Source organism: Chrysoperla carnea, chromosome 5 (genome assembly GCF_905475395.1).
Source record: "Chrysoperla carnea chromosome 5, inChrCarn1.1, whole genome shotgun sequence".
Classification (NCBI taxonomy): domain Eukaryota; kingdom Metazoa; phylum Arthropoda; class Insecta; order Neuroptera; family Chrysopidae; genus Chrysoperla; species Chrysoperla carnea.
Window position 1 is genome coordinate 57,173,338 of NC_058341.1, and position 24,961 is coordinate 57,198,298.

Here is a 24,961-nt window from a genome sequence, read left to right on the forward strand (position 1 = left end):
TAATTATTTAAAAAATATTAAAAATCACTTTAAATAATTTTAAAAATAACTAACAAAATTGTTTGTATATGAGTTCATAAAATCAGCTAATTAGTTCATTCCATTTGTTCGCCCATCTGTCTATCTGTATACACGATAACCAAAAATCGAAAAGAGATATCTATCTAAAATTTGTATAGCGTACTCAGAAATACAACAAAAGTTTAGACCTAAAAAATGCCCCTTATGAAAAAATAAGCAATTTTTGTTTGAAACATTTCATAAGCTAAAAACGAGAGAGAATTGAAAATTTGTAAGTACCTACAAATGGAGAGTCCATAAATTCTTATTTCATATAAAGCTCATGCAATGATATTAAGGGGGTACAAAAAATTCCTAGAAACATTGAAATTTGGGAGCGGGGTCGCCACAATTTTATCCTAATAAATCTCTCTTTTTAAAACTTATTTATACAAATAATTCAAGTACATTCAACACTTTCTATAGAGGGTATATCAACAATTAACTCAGTCAATTATTTAGTTCCACTTGATTGATTAGGAAAATTGTTCTTTTCTTAAACTCTTCTATTATTATTTAAAACCTTTTAATAATTAAAATTCTGCGTAGAAGGTAATTTTTATGTTAAATTTTAGAATTGGATCAATGATAGAAAATAATAAGAATATTTCCTTCTGAAACACTCATCACTAAAAGTAAAAGTTTCGGGCGCTCCATTGTATTTTATAAAGTATATAATTACAAGTTACAGTCTTTTTTTATTCAAGTTTTTCCTTAAAACTATTCAATGAATTAATTACAACAATATATTTTTTGTGGAAGCGATGCAAGACAAAAACGCAATTTTGCAATATTGTCATCTGTCAAAGTTCAATTTCAAATATTTGTTCGCAAAGAAATAGAAAAATGTTACATGACAATCGTAAATAAGTTAATGAGTAATTTCTTTAAAAACTGTGTTATCAACTCCTTGTAATTCCTTGTAATTATTGTAAAACATGTTGTAATCGTAAGGCCAGATAAAACCAACGTATGTGAACAAATTACATACCAAGGAAAATATTTTTTATTTATTTTGTTTAATAAAACGTTTTAATGTTTTAATCACGCAAATTGTTGTATTCGTTGATTAAATATAGTAAAATTTATTTTTTATAATTTTTCTTCGTAAATATTGCTAGAACCGGATTTATACAAAGTAAAGCTCTTGAACAATGGCAAAAAAGCCACGATAAGTTTCTTCAGCTAGTTCTAAGACAATAAAATACATGTACAATTTGTACTGAAGAGAAAAGTTCCACGCAAATCATTTTTAGCGATGTTATAAACATGCTTATTTAGCTTCTAGGAAATTTGAACATGATGAACCCCTTCAAAACGTCGGATTAACTCGAAATTTGGTATACTTATCGATTGAATATCTGAGAATATATACATTTATTTGCGCTCCCACCATATTTTTACTGAATTTTTGATAAATAATTAATAGTCTAAAACTAAAACACACAAAACAAATAATAGTTTAAAAAAACTATAAAAAAAAAACCCTTTTGTAACTAGCTGAATTAAAAGGTAGGAAATAATATCTTTAAATTCAAAAAATTCATTTATCGTAAAAATGTGTGGGGTTTAAGGTCTAAATATGCCTAATTTTGAAGTAATTTATTTATTTAAATAATCGGACAACCCCACCAAAAATATTCAAAGTTGTTTTAGCTTCAGTTCAACTACATATAAAATAAATTCAGTCCTTTATACAAAATTTCCATGGCGCTCGTACATTCTTAAAATACTTTATCGCAATAAAAAGTAATATGGTCAATATTTGTAAAGTCATCTAATTTAAAGATTGAATGTAGAGACCATTTTGAGACCATTTATCACTTTTTTGTGGTTTTTTCGTAGTTTTTTAAAGGTAGGAAATGAAATGAGCTTTTTTTAACCCACTCTGGTGAAGAAGCTACAAAATTAGGCATCTAAATCTGTGACTATCTTTCAATTAACATAATATTCAATTTTTATACCATGTATATGAAATATACATAGTATATTAAGTTTAGTCCCAAGTTTGTAACGCTTAAAAATATTGATGCTACGAAAGAAATTTTGGTTTAGGTGTTCATTGAATCACCTAATTAGTCCATTTCCGTATGTCTGTCTGTCTGTCTGTCTGTCTGTCGCCTGTTGTCTGTCATCTGTCCGTCTGTCATCACGATTACTCAAAAAGAGATATCAAGCAGAAATTTTTATAGTGTGCTTAAGACGTAAAAAGTGAGGTCGAGTTCATAAATGAGCAACATAGGTCAATTGGGTCTTGGGTCCGTAGAACCCATCTTGTAAACCGTTAGAGATTAAACAAAAGTTTAAATGTAAAAAATGTGTCTTATAAAAAAATAAACAACTTTTGTTTGAAACATTTTCTTGTAAACATCACTGTTTACCCACGAGGGCGCTAATTAGGTGAAAATTTTGTAGTATGTAATAATTTGCGAATATCAGTTACGTGTGTGTGGCTATTTAAGAGTGGAAATCTTTCTTTATTTACGTGACGTCAAAAAACAAACGATTGCGTCATCAAAACTGCCTATACATGGTATTTCAACAATTGACTCAGTCAATTGTTTGTTTTCACTTGTTATTTCCATTTTCAGATCGAATTCAATCACTTTCTCTCTGAAAGTTGATAAAACACGTATGGCTGTTTTAAATTTTAAAAATAAATTTTTTCAAGTGTAAATATTTTTACAATTTATTGTTTTTAAAAGAAATAAAATTATAAATTATAAATAAGAATAAATTAATAAGTAATGCGTTGCGTAAATCGAACATTATTATAATCAATATGGGAAATCTGGTTGTTAATTGTATTGTTTATATGCATGAGTAACGAGTGATTCAAAATGATTGAAACTATATAATACTAAAGTAAAATAACTCAAATAAAAGGGAGCCCTCTGTTTTTGTTTGAACAAAAAGAGGGTCCATTCAAATTTTATGAAAGTATGGATAATAGTTCAATGCACTTACGTGCCGACTCAAAAGTTTTGACACTAGATTGGATTATTTATTCATTCAATATTGGGTTTTAGGAGACCTTAAACTTGATTTTGTGTATTCGAGCAATTAGCCCTTTCGCTGCCATCTTGGAAAATGACTTTTTTACGTTTGGAGCTTGCGTTCAATTAATTTAAATGTACACTTTTTGACTTTTAGCACCAATAACTTTTTTTTATTAATCATAGCGTGTACTTTGACATAAAAGGGTTTGAAGATAAATCGCAAGCAAGTTCAACGACTTCAAAATCATCAAATTTGATTGAATAGAATGCAAGATATGGGCCAATACGTTAACAAGCCATTTTCCAAAGTGCGGCGAATTGGTTAACTTTTTGAATACGCAAAGTCAGATCCAAACAACCCTTTATTGAATGAATGAATAAAAAAATCTAGTGTCAAAACTTTTGGGTCACCACTCCACGATTTTCGAAAGTGCACTGGGCTATTATAACAATTTTTGGCGAATAGAGAAAATGTCAAAAGTATAAAAATAAAGTCCTAAGTACACGCATTTTTGAGGTATGGAAATCCAAATTCAAACCTAGTAGTAATGCATGCCTTCAGGAGCGCTTATTTGTCGTAACATTTGCCTGAAACTTTGATCTAATGGAAGACTTTTGTTCTATTTTTAAAGACCTTAAGCTTTTGAAGGTGTGTACTTTTACCCAATATCTACTCATCAAGGACCAACATCTAATTAAAGAGAGATCTATAGTTCCAGAACATTTAAGTGAACCTTTTTTTACGTACAAAAACATAAGAATCCTTTAAACGTGTATTATTCATTACTGATCTCTCTGTATTAACAAGTATTCCTTGAATTATTCTTATTCAATTTTGTAAAGTAGTATTTTTTTATAAGAATTTATAATTATTTCCGATTATAAGTGCCAGTTAATGTTTTGCAATATTTACATCCATTTCCATATTAATTGAAAAAAAATTACAAAAATGTGAAGCAAAGAATGTTCGATATTTCCTGGTTTCTTCTTTTTAAAGGTTGAATACCAACTTATTGTTAAAGGGCCTTTTCATTACCAAACATACAAAAAATACGGTATTTTTTCATATGTTTAGAATAAACTCCAAGATTTATAAAGCAAAATTCGTATTATTTTGTAAGTAAATAACATAAATTGATCTGATACGTTAATAATTACCGGCCAGGATCCAGGACCCACCAGGAATCATGTTGAAAAAGATGCTCCTATAAAGACGTTAGTCTTGCGCGGTACAGGTGAGAATATGTATGGCACATCCCTTGGTAACTCACCAATGCATTGGCAAATATGTACGGCGTTGCCGGATACTAACTTTACATAAGTATTTGAACCGAATTACATAAATGCCGCACAGAAATAAAATCCGGTAACTTTGGTATCGGAAGTTAAAAAAATTTTTCCCGTCAATTTCCGAAGGCCTACGTGATTTATTACTGCACGGCATTTATGTAATTCGCTTCGAATACTTATGTAGAGTTAGTATCCATCAACGCCGTACATATTTGCTGATGCAGGAGTGAGACACTAAGGGGGGTGACATTTATATTCTCACCTGTACTAATCTGTCCAAGCAAAACTACGCCTTGATGCTTACATTCACTTTTACATATGAGAGCTTTTTCAACATGATTCTTGGTGGGTCATTTCATCCGAAAAATTTTAGCACGGACTTGTTATCTTCCATTAAGTGTAGATATCTCAATCACATAATGGATAATTTGTTTGATTTGCTCAAATTTGACGAAGATAATTTTGAGTAAAACAGTTTTAGCTGAATACAAATTGGGTAACTAATAGCATCCAATATAAATTTTATCAATTTAATATCAATCTATCTAGATGATTTTTCGAAATTTGTTATTTTTTTTAGCTAATACGTGCAAGTTATAAGTCTACGCAAAAACGGTAAATGAATTAGAGATCATTTTTGGAGTGCACAAATTCGTTTTGGTGACAGTTTTGAAACATCCAACTAGCCTTTAAATAAAATAAAATTCATTAAAATCAGTCGATACATTAGGTAGCCTAAACAGGCATATAAAACTAAATTAATCTAGCTATGAAGGAAATGACTAGCAGCATATCTTTCCAGGAGAATAGTAATGATATGCTATAGCTTATAAGGGTTGCTGATGATGCCTCTTTGTAACTTAATACACACATATTTAATTTACAAAAATTGATCTATGAATTGAAGCAAATTTGAAATTTTCTATAATTATACCAAATGGCAGTTTCTAGTGCCAAGGAGAGGGGGCAAGGCTGACGAAATAAAACATTTTTTAACACAATTTTAAATTATTTGTAATCACATTATTCATGATTTCAAATTTTAATTTTAATTTATCATAAATAAACACGCATACTAAATCACGCATAAAAAATTAAAAGATAATTATATGAAAGACCCTATTTAAATACAAATAACTTTTGTTTAAAACTTTTTTGTTAGTTTTATAAAATTATTTTAACTCAACGGTATAGGTTTTTCATTTAAAATAATAGAAGTTTTAACTTAAGCTAAAAAATATGTTTTCTACATAATTTTTTTATTTATTAACTTCCCAATGGGATAGTTATTGTAATGGGTCCGATTTTGTAAATTGAAAATTTAGACATATCTCCACGTTTCAAGGCCTTTAGAGTCGAATAGTATGGTTTTTAAAAGGATATCCATGTGTGCACATGTATGTATGTATGTTCGGATTCAATTTTCGTCTCGAGAACAAATGATGATATTGACATGGGACCAGTTTCATTTAACGCATAATTATGTAACTTAGACCTGATTAGGTTTTGAGCAAAATCGGTCAAGCCGTTTTTTGTACCGAATAAAAAATTGTATGCTTGTCACTATTATCACTTATCATTTACATTTATAATTGTCACTTTTATCCTTGCTGGGGTTGCAAGGGTCGAAGCCCCTGGGGATACAGGGAGCGAAGCTCCGCTGGGGAGTACACGGCAAAATGGGTAAAAAAATTTTTACAAAAGAAATTATAAATATTTAATATGATTTTTTTTATCCATTCCATTGGAAAGTTAGTCATGTGGGGCTTTCAAGTCGCAACTAGACCTCTTTTTTGAAATTACATTTATGGCAATAGAGAACTTGCATTAATGAAAGAATAATTCATCTAAAGTATATTTAAGTAACTTTTTTTTAAATTATTAATTCCATTTTTTTATTAATTATTAATAAAAAGTAGTTCTAATTTTGAATTAAAAAAAAACGGTAGTGACGTATTTACATCCCTTGAGGAAGTGAGCCAATCGGAATCATGCTAAATTCACATTTTTCAGCTTGTTTCTATAGAAAATTACGTTATAATATATTGAAAGCAAGTTTAGAAACAAACTATTTATTCATAAAACGATATGTTGACGTCACTGGCGTTTGAATTTATAGTTTAGAAAAACCATTTTCAATTGTAAAATTACCTACACGAAAAACTATTTAAAAAATTTTTTAAAATTATTTTTCTAAGTAATTTTTAGTAAACTTTCCAATAAAATTAAATAACATGCAAGTTATCTATTTGTGTGATATACAACGAGATGTATAACCATAGCTTCTCTAGGTTCGCATATTAAGATTACTCGACCACATAGATTCAGTTCGATTTCATCATTGATTCATTGATGATATTGTTTGTGCTTATTTTTAAGAATTCTCGATGATATTCACGTGATGTTTAATTATGTACTGAACCAGTTGATTTAAAATTTCTTACCAAATGCTAAAAAGTCGATTAACATAATTTAATTAAGTTTGCTAATAATCATTTGATGACGGGTAAAGTTTTTATAATTTTCAAGGAAAACTACTGCTATAAAGTAATAAAAAATAAACAAACAGGTCCTCTTTTTAATTATATTCTATAAATAAAGGGTATATGTACTTACTAAATTTTTATAACATTATTATTTAATTAATATGTCATAATAACTTATACATAATATCAATTTTTTTTCATTCCGCCTTTCACTGATTTTGTTTAAGAAAGAAAGTTGTTGTTTATTAAGTTACAAAAAGTATGTATCATACAATTATCGATAATTAGATGTAACACCCGTTGAGTAATCAACCATATCAGTTTCGAATTTTTTAAAACTGTTAAACATGAAGCACTAAAAAAAAAGCTCCAAATTGGCATCTATGTCTTAAAACTAGCTCGAAATGGCCTTGATGATCCATCCAAACACATGCTAAATTTCACTTTTCAACTTCAGAAGTTTGTTCAATTAAATTCAATTTTTTATTGATTCTTTTTAAACAATACAATCATTGTATAGAACATATCACAAAAAGAGGATAGGGAAACATGAAAGGAAGGGGGAGGTATGGTACAAATCTATTAGAAAACCATAGAAAACCACAGGTAGGATAGCCGACACTTGATAGAAAAGATCAAATGCCTTCCGAGGGTCACTCAATAGTGTGATTCGGTTACAGATATAAAATACAAGTGATACTTAGATGAAGTACTAAATTTAGACTGTAAATTACATAAGTCAAACTAAAATATTTTTTCAGTTGAATGAATAGTTATGTGATAATATAAAAATAAATAAAAAAATAAAAATTCAATTTTTTTTACTGAAACTAACATTATTTAAATTTTAATGTACTAATTATTATCAGTTCAACTGAGAAGTCAAATATTTAAAGATTAAAAATTCTTATAAATAAAGGATTATAAAATAAATAAATAAATCATATGCATAATACAATTTGCAAAGCAATTTGTAAGTCACCTAGTAACAGAAATGTTATATGCATAAATTTCAAAAGGAAGAAAAATCTTATCTAAGGCTCAAAGCAACACTTCGTCTAGAGAAAATGGAGAAATGTTCAACAAATACTTTTTTACTGCAGTTACAAATGTCGATCCATCTTTCTCCATTATAGAATTAATTGTTTTACAACTTATAAATTAATTATACAGGCGAATTATCGGGTTTCGAGGTCATAAACCGACACAGTTTTAACCGCAACAGGGACTCACATGACTATGCCGCTGTCTTTCATAACGATTTATAATAACTTTATTTGTACTGAAATAATTTTTATTATTCCGGAAAAACTTTAACAATGCAAATGCATAAACACTGTGAAACATCAAAATTTCCCCATCTTTAAATATCCTTCTAACTTTCAGTCTTTTTTAGACCAAATACAATTCTAATAACCTTTTTTTGTAATGCAAAAACTTTTATTAGAGCCCCAAATAACTATTCTTAACGATATGATCGAGTAGAAGTTTGAATAATAAATAAGCAATAAAGAATTTATATCAATTCTTTTTATCATCATTCATACCTGGAAACAAATGAATCTATGTGGCCCCCCCCCCCCCACATAGACCCAAAAATTTTACTTTGTTTGATAAGCCGGGCATAATATCTATCCCCTTATTATTGTCATTGACTTTAAATTTTTTATTTGAGATTTGTTCAAATTCATAGATATACCGTTAGAATACCACCATTCATGTCTCCCAAAATCGATTCATTTTTGTCATGTACAATCATCGTGATGTCATCCGCATATAAACAAACACCACACATCACATCCTTACAATCTAACATAAATCACGGTGAATCATTTATGAAAAGCTGAAACAACCTTGGACCTAAAACACTACCTTGGGGTATACCCTCTACTAACTTCTTCCAATCGGAATGATAAAAATGTCCATTATAACTAGTTTCAACTCTTTGGTATCTATTCTCTAATTAATCCAAAGTTCACTTGCAGTGGCCGTAAAACCTACTTTATACAATTTTTCAAGTAAAAGGCTCTCAACATAATCGTATGTCTTAGATTGATCTAGTGCAATCATCGCAACGTGTTCATGTTTATTTAAATTTTCTAATACTGTGTCATTGATTAAAAATAACGCCTCACTAACATCTTTACCTGAAACGTATTCGAATTGATGCCTGTTAATTATATTATATTTATTCAAAATTTTATCAATTAAAGTTATTATAAGTTAGGTACGTTATATGAACAACATCGGACAGGGGACAGTTAATAAAATTATTCATTTATTATAGGTATGACGTGTTACTAAGAGAAATTATAAAATAATTCTAATATCTAAATCAAGTTTAGAAGAAAACAAGTTTAAGGTTTTAGAATCTTACTTTGAATTTCATTATATTCAAATAGATACTAAATGTTGAAAAGCAATAATAAACAGATGTTGCCAAAAGCGGATAAAGAAATTTTGTGCCTGTAGGCAGTTTTCAAACTTATCACACCCAGTAAAAAAAATTTATCAATAAAGACCTTTTTTTAGTCGTAGTGAATCTACCATCGGCCATTAGTCGTTTATGCTAAATTTGGTTTATTATATCGAATATTTTTAACTGAATAATTATTTATATTTAATTATTTATGTTCAATTATTTATATGTTTAATAACTATGAAGCTTACCGTAGCCTTTTCTATGATCTCCCCTTGAATGAAAAGTAGTTTTTTTTGTTATTAAATCAAGAAGACAATCTGTGTTTTCTGTTTGCAAGTTTAAAAAAAATTTATTTGCTTAAATACCAACTCACATCTGCTCGATGGCTAAGGATTTATCCGAATATAAAATTTTTAAAATATAAAAGTAAAACTTAGACTACAAATTATTTTCATTGTGCCAAAAAAATATATCAAGAAAATTACGTAAGTTAATTTAAGTTAGCTTTTGAACAAATCTCTCCCTCTTTAACGAGCCACGTGGTTTATGGATACTTCCTTATCATGAAAAGTTTAGATATGCAACTAAGTAGGTGCATACTTACACAATTAATTTTATGTTAGTTATTTTTCGTTGTCTAGAAACTTCCACGCCAACATCCCTTTTATGAATTCGCACTTGGAGGCATGTGCCTATACTTTGCCTTACGGATAATCTGCCTCTGAATATTGTCAGCTTTAAAAGCGGTTGAATTATCGGGTTTTAAAAAAATATTAATTTAATAATCATAATTTTGGAAATCATAACATTCTACAAAAGCGATCGTTGCGTAACAAAATACTTTGATAAATAAAAATTTATAACTTTATATTTTGATACAATAGTTCTAGGACAATTTTTTTTAGTAGATATTTATGAGAATTTTGTAAACAATACCAAAAGTAAATCACTTTGAAGAATAATTTTTAAAACAATGAAACTTGATTAACATTTTTCATTTTATTTAACCTCTTGCCTTGAAAAGTAAAATCAGAATTTAAAAAAAAAAAATAAGTACAAGGTCAACATTTAAAAAAAAAAAAATTCTTCGTAAAATGGTGTGAGCGCTACTTAACCTGCATATTTATAGTAAAAATTTCAGAAACTCAGACATAGATATTGTAGAATAATTCAATTCTTCATACATCCAAAGATACTTATATAGTTTTCAAAAACGGTGTGGTTAGATCAGTGTGTACTGAGGATGACGATTGATAAATGTATTAATTAATAATTACTGTACTAGAGTGATACCCACTCACTTCGCTGGATTTAAAAGTAAAAATTGATAAAGATTGCTCTCGCTTATCCACTTTCCATAACACTCGAAATAATGGTAAGGATTGTTTTACACAAGTAAAATATATGTATGGTTTTCTATTTTTTAAATGTATAATAGTCGTTATTATTCATTGAGTATATCAGAAAAGATGGCTGTGAAATATTTTATATTGACTATTTTTACAGAAATCTGTAATTTATGGTAATGTCAAATTAAATTAATTTTTAATTTTTTTTTTATTATTAATATATCTTTATGAATTATATCTCATGTGTTACTCTGATATATCAGCTATATTGCTGTAGAGTTTCATTAAAAACCATGCGCTAGTTTTAACGTGAAAGCGTAACAAACAAACAAACAAACATGCTTACTTTCGCATTTATAATATATAGAAAATATATAGGTACAGGGTGTAGCACATGGAGGTAAAAAACTGATTCACTCAACCGGAGGTTATAATTTGTATTTTTTGGAATAAATGTTTATTTTAAATGTTTATACAAGTTTAGTGTATTATTAATTTTCCATGATCGTATAGGATTGAATTCAGCTCATAAATTGAAATCAAAAATTTAATTTCCTTAAATTTTATGGTTTATTTCTCTCTTTCAAAATAAATATATGGATACAAAATTACAAAAAATTTTATGGGAATCGAAATTTGTGCTTGTCCTATTTGTCAAGGGCGTTTGCAAACATGCATTTTATATTCAACAAGTGAAAACAAACAATTGACTGAGTTAATTGTTGAAATACCATGTATAGGCAGTGTTGATAACTCTGTCACATTTCACATACATACATATCTGACATATTTAACTGATATTCTCATATAATGCGCAAGTGTTGATGCGCAGTCGTTTGTTTTTTTTGACGTCATGTAAATAACAAAAGATATTCACTTTGATATTCCTATATTAATTACATACTATAAAATTTGTACCTAATTAACGCCCTCGTGGGTAAACAGTGATGTTTACAAAAAAATGTTTCAAACAAAAGTTATTTATTTTTTTGTAAGGAACATTTTTTACATTTAAACTTTTATTCTATCTCTAACGGTTTACAAGATGGGTACTACGGACCCATGACCCAATTGATCCATGTTGCTCATTTACGAACTTGACCTCACTTTTTACGTCCTAAGCACGCTGTAAAAATTTCAGCTTGATATCTCTTTTCGTTTTTGAGTAATCGTGACCACAGACGGACGGCCGGACAGCCGGACGGACGGACAACCGGAAATGGATTAATTAGGTGATTTTATGAACACCTATACCAATTTTTTTTTTGTAGCATCAATATTTTTAGGCGTTACAAACTTGGGACTAAACTTATAATACTATGTATATTTCATATACCTATACATGGTATAAAAATAGAGCAAAAAATTCTAATAATATTCTAAAATATAAAATTTGGAATTTTTCGGTTTGTTTTATTCGAAATATTTAGCATACACAAAATATAAAATAAACAAGTGAAAACAAACAATTGACTAAGTTAATTGTCAAAATTCCCTGTATAGAATGTGTTGGATATCAGTGTTTGCATTATTATTTTTTTTTTTTTAAATAAATTTGAAGAGTTTTAAAAACCAACACAATTAATTCAATTGCATATCTTTTATAGTTTTAGAGAAAATGGACACCAAATTTTGTCCCTATTTGTGACCTCACTGGTAAACAGTCGCGTTTACCCAATTGACCTATGTTTCTCATTTACGAACTTAGCTTCACTTTTTATGTGCTGATCATGTTATAAAAATTTCAGCTTCGTTTTTGACTTATCGTGTTAACAGATAGACAGATAGACGGACAGACAGACAACCGGAAATGAACTAATTAGGTGATTTTATGAACACCTATACCAAAATTTTGTTCATAGTAACAATATTTTTAAGCGTTACAAACTTGGGACTAAACTTAGTATACCTTGGTATATTTCATATACATGGTATAAAAAGCAAAGTTTAACAAATCTAAAAATTTAACACCGTAAAGGGATATTAAACATTTTAGCTACTTATATAGGGCATTTACAAGAATGTATTTACTCGAATTTTTTTCTTTTTCTTATTCAAAAATTGTTTGGTCTGACCTCTAAGAATCATAATCATAATGGCTTGCTTAGAAATTTTCCGCCATAGAAGTGTTTTATAAATATTTATAATACAATAGCAAAAAAAAAATACTTAAAGCATAAACATGCTACGTCTGTTTCCAATCAATTTTAAAATATTGTAAACTTTGAACTTGTGTGGTTGGTTCTACTGCTGTAAATTATTTCGTGTTTAATAAAAGAACAAGAAGTTAAAACGAATTGCAGTAATTACCTGCATATGTGCTATTTTGCATGTAATGGAAAAATGCATGTAATATTTTTCATGGTAAAGGTGATTATTATATTTATTTAATCGCAAAATAATTATAATACTACAATTTAATAGACTTACATAAAAATACAAAAACTACCTACATCATAATCCATCGTTATGGAAAAAGTTTTCTAGGAAATGTTCTTAGGTAAACAAATAAAAACGCGAGTCTTTTTCTATTCGCTCCAGAAATGAATATCTGGATGCTGTTGAGTATACCTACTTTTTCTCGTCTTTTTAAAATAATTAGCACCTCGTTATCATCAAAATCGGATCAAATAACAACAAGCCGGTCTGGTGCGGCCCTTGAGGTCCAAACGAATGATTTCCCAGGATAATAAATAGTTATAAATATTTTTTAAAAAATTAAAAAAAAAAACCGATTCGCGCCTACTTCGTATCATATTTCCGCTAACACGCTTCGATCGACACCTCAACGAAGTCGATATCATTTTTGGTTCGCGATATCGAACACACTCACTTATATACTTCTTCTCCAAATTGGTGTTAATTCCTTGTCCTAACCATGAATAGTAATTATATGTTGTAAAGGATTTCAAAAATCGGACCTATTACAATAGCTTCCTATACTGGTAAGTTATAAAATTATGGTGTTTAAATGAAAGTATTCGCATCGTGTGTGAGTTTTATTGGAGGCGTTTCCATTGAAAATTTAACATTATTGTCTCACAAGTTTAAATAAATAATTATGATAATTTACATTTGAAAAATAATATTTGTGCAATTTGATTTCTTATTTTCACAATTTTTAATGCATTAAGTTTAATTAATTAGTGTTTTTCAATAATTTTAATTTGAAAATTTCTATAACATTAACATGTAAATGTAAAGAATTGCAAATTTGTCATAACAACCTCCTTTATCGCCAAAATTTTTCACTGGAACCGCTGCCATCGATTTTATTGTCCCAACCATGACTACGCAAACAACGAATAGCAAAAGTTGGCTTAGATTCCTTGATTCTAAAAAAAAAATCTGTAAATTTTATAGACAATCGGACAAAATTTTGGTTGAATTTTTCGGCTTTTAAATTACTTACCTGGAGTTTAATTTATGTTGAAATGAGATTTTACTTTCAACATCTATAATGACATATTGTGAAAAACAAATCCCACACATTGTAAAGTTTATAAAGATTGATGTATTTCCAGAGGTGGAAAATAAAAATTATTTAATATGATAACATTTTATTTTAATAATGAATTTTCATTTTTAAGTGTTTTTGGTATTAAGTATGGTTTTTTTTCGCCTACAGGTGACCCATAAATTAAGTTTGTTCTCTAAAACACACGCTTAATATACATCGAAATTCATGGTCGTATATCTACGCCCATAAGTATAACAATGTTCCAAAATGTATACGCTTAATAATTATGGACCTTAAAATATTAAATTCATGGTCATAAACAAGTTGATATTTTATTTTGATAACAAAAATTATATCCGAAATTAAATTTATTTATTTATGTTGAAAATTTTTAATAAATAAATTACAATTTGACTATTTCCTGTATTCAAATTTAATTATTTTCTCATTTAAATAACAATAAGTTCGAGGGAAGGACTGTGGTCGATTTTTTGTGACAGAATAGTTTTTGAATAAATAAAATCTAAATTATAATTATGTTACATGCCAACTTTTATAAAAAGCCTGCCTGGATAATGATGATGTGCTCGGAAGAGGAGCTATAATTAATATGGCTTCTTTTACATAAGTACGCAATGAAGAGTGTTAAAATCAGTAGATATTCTTGTTTATTACACCCATAAAAATATAAAAATAGATGTCAAATGTCAAATAAGAATGTAGTATCTCTTCATCACTTAACATTGTATCTAAACGATTGGCTAAGAGACCATAGGTCCATAACAAATTGCAATGCTCCATTTTGGAGGTAGAAAATTTTTAACAAGAATAGGGTTTTGTATTTTTGGTAGTGAAAAATAAATTATGAAATTTGATCAAAATTAAAATTTATGTAGAAATATACTGAAATATTCTAATGTTGAGTCATAAAAGCACATGATTGTTTTATTATATTAAAATTAAGAGCCGAAATTTTTAATCTGTATATCACGTGACCTAAGATTCGAGCCGCTATGATGTGGTGACTTAGAAAAAAATATTTAAGGCAAATGTTTTAGGGAATTTGTAGATTTAAAATTTAAGTTATTATCATTTTCTTGTTTTAACTAACATTAGAAGACATATCGGTCAAATGGTCAATAAGTAATCGTCATAGTTGTATAAGTCATAAACGGTTAGTGATACAAAAAAATTAGTTTACAAAAAAAGGTAGGTAATTTAATTATCTACAATAAAAGTTATTACCATTTTTGGTCTAAAGCGCACGATTATGAAGATGTAGCCTAAAAAGATTTTCCTTAAAATGGAGGCACTTCCCCCGCCTATTTTTGTAAGGATTTTGTGTATTTACATTCAGTACGTGATGATGAACATATTTAAATAATAAAATAACTCTTGCAGTGAAATAAGTTCATAATCATGGAAGAAAAAGTAGATTGTGTATTATGTGCATTTGACCTTCTACCGCGTCTGGGGGAGTGTTAGCCCCATCGGATTGGTTTGTCTTTTTCAATATTGACTTAAAATGGTCAATTGAACACTGTGCGTAAATTTCAGCTTTTATACTTTAACGTGAGAGAGCTCGGGTACGGCGCCCCTGATTACCTGATACCTACCGAAGGCACTGTTAGTCAAGGTTTGTAACCCCCAAAGATTGTTCCCTACACCAGTGAGAATACGAAAAAAAAATTCAGCTTTTATACTTTAACGTATGTCTGGCAGGCGCTGGCTCTTACTCTATTCACCGATAAAATATGACCTCGAATTAAGAAGAAAAACAAGTTTTTTCCATGTTAAGGGACGAATTTCTCGATAACGTGACGTGCTGAAGGAATTTTGCGCTCAGGTGCATATTCAGCACGTCAAAAACTTTTCAAAAAATAAAGTCATGCTTCTGTGGAAAAATTTGTGTTAACCAGTGTAATTTTTTCCCGCACTATTATTTTTTCTACAATGTGGTTTTTCATTATTTCTTCGTCACCGATATAAAAGATATTTGTTCAAATTCCATTGTTCTACAAAAGATATACGACTATAAAATTTTTTTATGTCTATGAATAATAAAATGATTAATTCTTCCAAACAAGACATTTATTAAAATTATGCATAATTAAAACGTCAATTGGTGTCAGGATAAAAAATATTTAATAAAATGCATCCACAAATTGTAAGTAATTAAGATTAATTTCGAGTGCGTATTCAAAATTTTTAAAGGGAGGAAGCCAGTGGATACATACGGTATTTTAAAATGCCCTTAACTTTTAATTTTTCGCTGCAGTTCCAAAGGTGGTCAACATTGATATCATATTTTATAAAAGGATTTCGATACCGACCCGTTCTTGAGTTTCGATTACTTGTCACGAGTTAAACCCGATAAATTCAAATTTACTTGGACATAGGTACACTGTGCTCGTTATGTCGAGAAACAGCGAAAAAAATAGAGTGAGTGCTTCTTTGCCGATATGTGTAGACGAGTCAAAGGTTCACAACACAATTCAATTTCGGTAGTCTTGGCTTTTTGTCATTTCGATGAAATTTCAAAGACCCAATTGACCAATGTTGCCCATTTACGAACTCGACCTCACTTTTTATATCCTGAGCACCCTGTAAAAATTTCAGCTTGATATCATTTTTCGTTTTTGAGTTATCGTGTTGACAGATAGGCGGACAGACAACCGAAAATGGACTAATTTGGTGATTTTATGAACACCCATACCAAAATTTTGGTCGTAGCATTAATATTTTTAAGCGTTACAAACTTGGGACTAAACTTAATATACTATCATATATACATGGTATAAAAATGCTCAATTTACTCCCAGCCAGTGAAAAGACTAGCTTAAATGCGTGTGCAACAAATGGAGGCAAACAATATTTGAACACAAAAACTCAACATAATTACCCAGTATAGAAAGTTAGTGTAATTCAAATTTTCGAAATCGAAATTTTTAACATATATTTGCCAGGATATGGCATTAACACCAATTTGGAGTTGAACTGTGTGTATACGTGTGTGTATGTGTGTGTATGTATGTGTACGTACTTACGTTCGTGGAAATTTTTCATAAGATTCGGTTGAGTTTTTTCTGTACTGGGAAGTTATTCATGTGTTTAATTTTGCTGTATGTTGTATCCTGTACCAATTCGCGGTTGGTTGAAAAAAGAAGTATTGTCCTAATTCTCCCAACCTGAATCCGCACTTGAATATTATTTACACTTTGATTAAATCCAATTATAATATAATTACTTATTTCATTAATTATTACTTTTATTCTTATTTGGCATTGAAAACATTTTTTTTTTTTGACGAGGGGAAAAAAATCATTTTCATACGTCCGTTTTAAATATCATTTTGCATAAACTAGGGTATTATCGTAAAGAAAACAAAAACCCATTGAAATAAGAACGAAAAAAAAATTTCCAACCAAACTTTCTACCCTACGGCGTACTACACAATAAGATGAGGCACCCAAGAAATCTTGGATGGTAAATAAGAAAATATTAATTTTATTAAATAACATATAAATAATAACATTTAAAATAAAATTTATAGATAAAAACCCGTGGAGAAATTTCCGGAAAATAAAATTTGACCTGGTCAAAAATTGGTTATTGAATTTTGTGATGTATGAGTTTTGTTTTTCCGATTATAAACTTTTTACTATTGAAAAATATCTTAAAAGTTTAGGATCATTTTTAAACAAATCGGTGTTGCATTTTCTCAAAGTATATCTAATACTTGAAAATATTCTCTGAATATTTGAGGAAAATTCGACGAATACTTTTCGATTTATAAAAAAACGAACGGTGGGCTCTCTGGCGTTCGAGAGTAGGTAGCTGGCGGCTAAACATAACAGACTCTATACATAAATCGAGTGTAAAAATTTAATTTAAATTCTCAATACTATGTTTTAAGGAAATATGCAAGAATTTCCAAAAATCACAAAAAATTCGTAGGACACTGGGCTTTTTATTGTTATTTTATCGTTCAAAGTTGGCTGAAAAAATGATGAATGATATAGGTAATCCTTGAATATTTCTCATTGACTTTATAGCTATACATAGACTAAGAATCGCCTATCTTTCCGTATAGTGAGAAACGTGCAAAAAACTGAGGTAATTGCTTAGGTCAGCTAGGGATATTTATTTAAAAAAAATACATCTATCAAAATAATATAGGAACATTTATCAAAAAAATATATATTGAATATAGGGACATATACATTGTTTTTTCGTATAATTGCTTACCGATAAATCCAATAAAAGATATTTGTTTTTCTTTAAAGACCATTTTTGTTCAAATTGAATGAACAAACGCACAAAAAGCTATATTTTTGCCATCAATTATACTGTCAAAACTATTCGGTTTAAAAAAGAAAGTTTCAAACAAACAAGTGAAAACAAACAATTGACTGAATTAATTGTTGAAATACCATGCATAGTCATTGTTGATTTCTTTATCACATTACACATACAAACATGTGACACACACATAACTAATAATCAAGTATAGCACATATTATAAAATTTCCGCCTAATTCGCGCCCTCACGAGTAAACAGTGATGTTTACGAAAAAATGTTTCAAACAAAAGTTGTTTAATTTTTGATAAGGAACATTTTTACATTTAAACTTTTGTTCTATCTCTAACGGTTTACAAGATGGGTCCTACGGACCCAAGACCCAATTGACCTATGATGCTCATTAACGAACTTGACCTCACTTTTTACGTCCTGAGTACGTTGTAAAAATTTCAGCTCGATATCTTTTTTCGTTTTTGAGTTATCGTGTCCACAGACGGACGGACGTGCGGACAACCGGAAATGGACTAATTAGGTGATTTTATGAGCACCTATGACAAAATTTTTTTCCTAGCATCATTATTTTTTAAGCGTTACAAACTTTGGACTAAACTTAATATACTATGTATATTTCATATATACATGGTATAAAAATGTTTGCGTATTTATAAAGAAAAATTTCCTAATTTAAAGCGTTCATCTAATGTTTGTCAATTATGAATCAGGGTGAGGTTTTAATTGAACCTGAAAACTTAGATCGAATTCGATGCCAGTATAAAATGTATGCCTTTAAAACTAACATTTTTCGTTTGAACCATTTTATTTTCAAATTTGGGTGAAATCAACTTAAAACATGACGTAATGATATATAGTATTGTTACTTTTATGAAATAAATAAAATCACTAATAAAAACTTAACCCCTTAAATATCTCCCTGGTTAAGATCAGATATATGTATGCCTAAGAAAAATTCTAATTTATAATTTTTAAGATATTATTGAATATCGGATATCGGATATTCAAGATGATGATGCAATGTTATGCCTGCTTATTATTTCAAATTTATCATACACGTACGGTAAAAGATAAAAAAAGTATTTCAAGGAAACGCAAAAAATCTAATATGAAATTATTTATTTTAAATTGAAATTTAAAATTAAATAATAAATAAAAAGCCATTAAGAAAATAAAATATAAAAGCAAAACGACTTTACCATATTTAAATATCGCTCCTAGTTCGAAAAATAAGTCGAGATTTCGATCAGAACGCCATTCATAACAATTGTTGGGATTTTCTCAAATTCTAACAATTCTAACTTTCTCCAATAAATTTTCACTTACATTATAATTGATAAAAATAAACAGCTCTTTGACTTTTTTGGGCAAATTTGATAACCTTTCAGAAATATGTACAGTAACAGTGTTAAAAGTTATCTTGTTCAAAATCCCAAATTTTCCATCTACGATTGTTACACACATAAATAAAAAACCTTTATCTTTCTTTAGAATTTTACGAGCAAGAATTTTCAGATAAAAATTTATTTTTAGCTAACCAAAAATTTTTTTTTTATAGTTTCGAAAACACTCCCAACAATGGCAAACAACGCGCTTTTAAATTTGGGATACGATCCAGAACCATTAATAAAACGTGGAGAACCATCCAAAGAGCTCATAACAGAAATCCGGAAATGGATTGAGGATCAGAAAGATATACCAAAAAATTTAACCAATGCCCAACTAGTATTATTTATCAGTGCATGTGAATTTAATGTGGAACCTACGAAAAAATGTTTACGAGAGTATTTCAATGCTAAAAAACATGGACCAGAATTATTTGACAATCGTGAAGTTACTCGGGCTGATATTGCGTCACAGCTTAAAGCATTGTAAGTAATATACAGTGTGTGCATTTTAGATGAAGACACCCCCACATCAAATCGATATTTCTATAAATAAGGAAAATATGAAGGTGCCTTTATCTTAAATGCGACACACTGTTAGAAATAATTTTAGAATTTAAAAATATTGAATCATCCAAATTTGAGTAGTTTCTTTTATTACGTAAACATTATTTTCATTCTTCTTTTTCAGGGAATTTGCTGTTTTGCCAGTTGATACTGTTGATGGATATCGAATAATTGTCCATCGATTAAAGGATACCTCTCCAAGTTCGTACACCATGGATGTAGCAATGAAATGTTTGTTTATGACCATAGATTTAGCTGTATATAAAGGACCTCCAAAAGGATTAATTTTCTTATTTGATATGCGTGGGGTAGGATTAATGCATTTAACACGGACCAAACTTGGAGCAGTTCGTAAATTTTGTAATTATCTACAAGAAGCCCTACCATGTAGATTGCATTCGATACATATTTTAAATGTGGTTTCATTTTTCGATAAAGTTTTATCCATTTTGAAACCATTTTTAAGGGCAGAAATTTTAGATATGGTAAGTATTGTAAATTTTTTATAAGTAGTTAAAGTAAAATAATTTTCACGAAAATGAAGTCAATTTTTATTTTCACCTATTAAGTTCAAAAATCAGGAAAATGATTACCTAATAGGTATCATAGAAGATTTAGAACATATTATGTTAAAAAGTATCTGAATTTGTAATTTACAGTTAAAGGGTTATTCAATTTGAGTTTTCTAGGTTAGGTAAGGTTATATTGGCTGTCCATGAAGGACACACTTAGGCTATAGAGCCCATTGTGATACCATATATGTGTTTTACCACCTTTTCGCTGATAATTTCATTTATCAGCTCTGCAATTTCAGAGGCTGAGTGCACGTCTTTCATGTATATACCATGCACTACACCAGCCTATCACAAAAATTAATTAAATTAATTTTTGTTGCGGCGGCGGGAATCGAACCCGCTACCCTGGGCACACCGCCTAACTTGAGTTTCCTAACTTTAATTTTAAAAATCACACAAAATGTAATAGTATCTTAGTTACATTTTTATACCATGTATATATGAAATAAACATAGTATATTAAGTTTAGTCCCAAGTTTGTAACGCTTAAAACTAATGATGCTAAGAAAAAATTTTTATCATAGGTGTTCATAAAATCACCTAATTAGTCCATTTCCGGTTGTCCGTCCGTCCGTCCGTCTGTGGACACGATAACTCAAAAACGAAAAAAGATATCGAGCTGAAATTTTTTACAGCGTACTCAGGACGTAAAAAGTGAGGTCAAGTTCGTAAATGAGCATCATAGGTCAATTGGGTCTCGGGTCCGTAGGCTCCATCTTGTAAACCGTTAGAGATAGAACAAAAGTTTAAATGTAAAAAATGTTCCTTATCAAAAAATAAACAACTTTTGCTTGAAACATTTTTTCGTAAACTCCACTGTTTACCCGTGAGGGCGCCAATTAGGCGGAAATTTTATAGTATATACCATACTTGAATATCAGTTATGTATGTGTTACATGTATGTATGTGTTATGTGATAAAGAAATCAACACTCACTATGCATGGTATTTCAACAATTAACTCAGTCAGTTGTTTGTTTTCACTTGTTATTAATCGAATATTAAGTATAAATCATTAAATTAATAACAACGATGTCAGTCAAATGGTCGCCTCTTCATCTTCAACAGTTGATTGGCTTAAGGAAATTTTCGATTATTTAAATTTGTGAACGACGGTGAACTGATAATTCCGTGTCTTCCGCTATTCTATCACAGTAAGCAAATACCGAATTTTTGCACAATTTTACGACTTGTTCGAAGGTTAAATTTGCCATAATCGTTCCGTATAAGTCTATACACAGTTCTGTCATAATTTTTATTTTTGAACCATTTTTAAACGTTGAGTTAATCGATTAATATCAAAATCGGCAAAGGCGGTAGTATTCACAGCTTTGTAATAAGCAGACTTGCAAACATAAGAAACTGGAATTGAATCATTCTTAATAGGATACAATTTTTTTTAAATCATAAAAATTCTATATAAAGTCTTTGTATCGTATTCGCGAAAACTTTATTCTAAGCGAATTTAATCTTGAAGAAATTAGATAGGTATGCCGTTGTATCCACGGGTACAAAATCTGTATGACTTATGGACCTGATTTGCGTAATTATTGGGACAAAAATCTCTAAGGAAATTATTTTTAACCTCCCCCTTCTATGCAAAAAGAGGGGTGTTGCGTATGCGTTTGTGTTTGTCTTTGTCTGCCTGTGGCATCGTAGCTCCTAAACGAATGATCTGATTTTGATTTTTTTTTGAAAGGTTTAAATTTAATCGAGAGTGCTTTTAGTTATGTTTCAAGAAAATCGGTTTAGAAGTTTTAAAACTTTATAAATTTCACTTGTCCTTCAAATCAGCTACAAAATTTTTACCTCTATTTTTGCCTTTTCCAAAGAGGGTAAACATGATAATTATAACAATTTGGTTTAAATTTTAGCCTCGAAAACTATAAAACAAATTTTTCAATCTTAAAATTTTTTAATAGTATAATTTAACTTTTGATTTTTGTTTAATAATTACTTAAGGCTCCAATCTCTTTTCAATTCACTAATTTTTTATAAATTGTATATTGGGGTCAAGGTGCCACAATGAAACCTCGTACCAACCTTTAAAGCTTCTAGAATCGCCCATGGTAATTTTAGAGACACTTCCCAAAAACTTTTTTTTCAATGGAATTTTTAAAAGTTTTTTTATTTTTTCTTGCAGATGCAACTTCATCCATCAAGTTTAGATATGGAAGAATTTATGGAAAAACATATTTCAAAAAATTGTTTGCCCAGTGATTATGGTGGTGATTTAGATTCAATAGAAGTATTACATGCTAAAAATTGTAAAGAATTAGAAACCATTGTTCCTTATTTTACCGCCGAACAAACGCAAAGACATGAGGCTCTTTCAAATAAAAAAAATTCTAGTGGAACGAATGGAACAACAAATGGAGATAGTTACGAATCAAGTTTTACAAAATTAGAAATTGATTAGGCTTAATAAGTTTTGGTATTCTATAAATTATTACGTATTCTTCGATTGTAGTTTCTTTATACCTGGAAACGTCGTTTGATTTCCTTTATTTTCAGTTAACCTTATATTCTCAGTTAAGCTTAAAATCAACTAGAAACAACAAAATTGAAGTATGAGAAATAAGAAGATAATCGCAAGAATATCGAAACTGTTTATTTTACTTCTGATACGGTTTTGAGCAAGTTTTACACTAAACTGAGAATGTGAGAGAGGGTAATTCAGAAAGCTATAATCGATTTCCTCAATTTTCTATAAGTGGTTGTGATTTTAGCCGTAATTTTTAGCTGTTTTTGTTTTTTATGGTAATTTGTACAGGTTTTTATTTATATGAAAATAAAAGATTAATAATTTAACATCGAGTTATTTTTCCTATTTATTTCCCTGGTGATAGTTTCGAAATAAAAAAGTTACTTATCTATAGAGTTATTATGGATTAGAAGAGCATTTACTCAGACGTTTGAGTGGAGTGATATCCTGAAGCAATTCTTCAATATCGTCGATACTTCATACTTGTCGCCTGAATTGCAATATAAAACAAATTTCCATATTTTTTGATGATTCAGGTTTATTTTGACCCAAAAAACATAAAAATTAGACACGTTTGATGATTAAATATGAGCAATTTTCGAAATATATCCAAAACTGCTCCGAAATAGAAGCTTTTACCACAGTATTTTAGACCATATCTCAAAAACTACTCACCCAATCGCTAAATAAAATTGATTTTTAATTCGGGAAAAAAATGTTGCTTCCATTTTGGATGAAATTCATTTTTTGAGTCATTTTGACACAAAAAATTCAAAATCAGGAACCTTTGCCGAGTAAAATAATTATAGAGGATAATATCCTAGACCAATTTCTCGTTTAATCGCAATATCAATTCGAGTTATTGTATTATTCATGTTGTTTTGAACCCAAAAACATAAAAATTAAGTTAATTTGACGATCAAATCAATATTTTTCTTGATATCTCCAAAACTGATCCGGAATTAATGCATTTACTAGTATTTTCAATATCTCAAAATTTTTCAGTATCTCAAAAACTTCTAATTAAATCGATAAAAAAATTTCGATTTTTTAGTTATGTGACTCAAAACTACTCCATATACAAAGTTACATCCGAATTATAAAACAAAATAATAATTTTTATGATTTTTTTAATTTTTTTTAATGAGTATTCATTCCTTAAAATAACTGTAAGAAAAATTTGTTCATCTGCGTTTTGGAAGAATCATTTTCTAGAGTTATTTTAATCTATATAATTTAAAAATCGGGGCACTTTGACGGTTGGATTCGTAGTTTCTTATATTTCAATTAAAATCGTACATGAGAGGTGTTTTTGTAAGCTATTTTTTCAATCAACATAAAATGAACAAGATTTTCGTGTTTTTTCAAGCAAACAAAAATTATCAGTAATTCAACGAAACATTTTTGAATAAAAATTCCAATAAATTCGATTTTATAATTAAAATATCCTTAGAAAGTTAAATTTCCTGATTGTTCAATTCTTGTAAGTATTGGAATTTAATTTTTCTAGAGTGCACGCTCGAAGATTTTATGCAATGTTAATATGAGATCAAACTTTTCCAAAATTCC

General features: G+C 29.1%; 1 protein-coding gene across 2 annotated transcripts in view; it reads left to right on the forward strand.

Moving 5' to 3' along the window:
* The window catches only part of LOC123300986 (alpha-tocopherol transfer protein-like), a 106,206-nt gene extending 82,491 nt beyond the window's left edge, over window positions 1-23,715 (forward strand). For both annotated transcript variants that reach the window (XM_044883688.1, XM_044883686.1), the window contains exons 2-4: window positions 19,940-20,252; window positions 20,458-20,818; window positions 23,051-23,715. In XM_044883688.1, the coding sequence (XP_044739623.1) occupies window positions 19,960-20,252; window positions 20,458-20,818; window positions 23,051-23,326 (930 nt within the window). In that variant the 5' untranslated portion in view covers window positions 19,940-19,959 and the 3' untranslated portion in view covers window positions 23,327-23,715. The remainder of the gene's footprint in view (window positions 1-19,939; window positions 20,253-20,457; window positions 20,819-23,050) is intronic.
* Window positions 23,716-24,961: the final 1,246 nt, after the last annotated feature.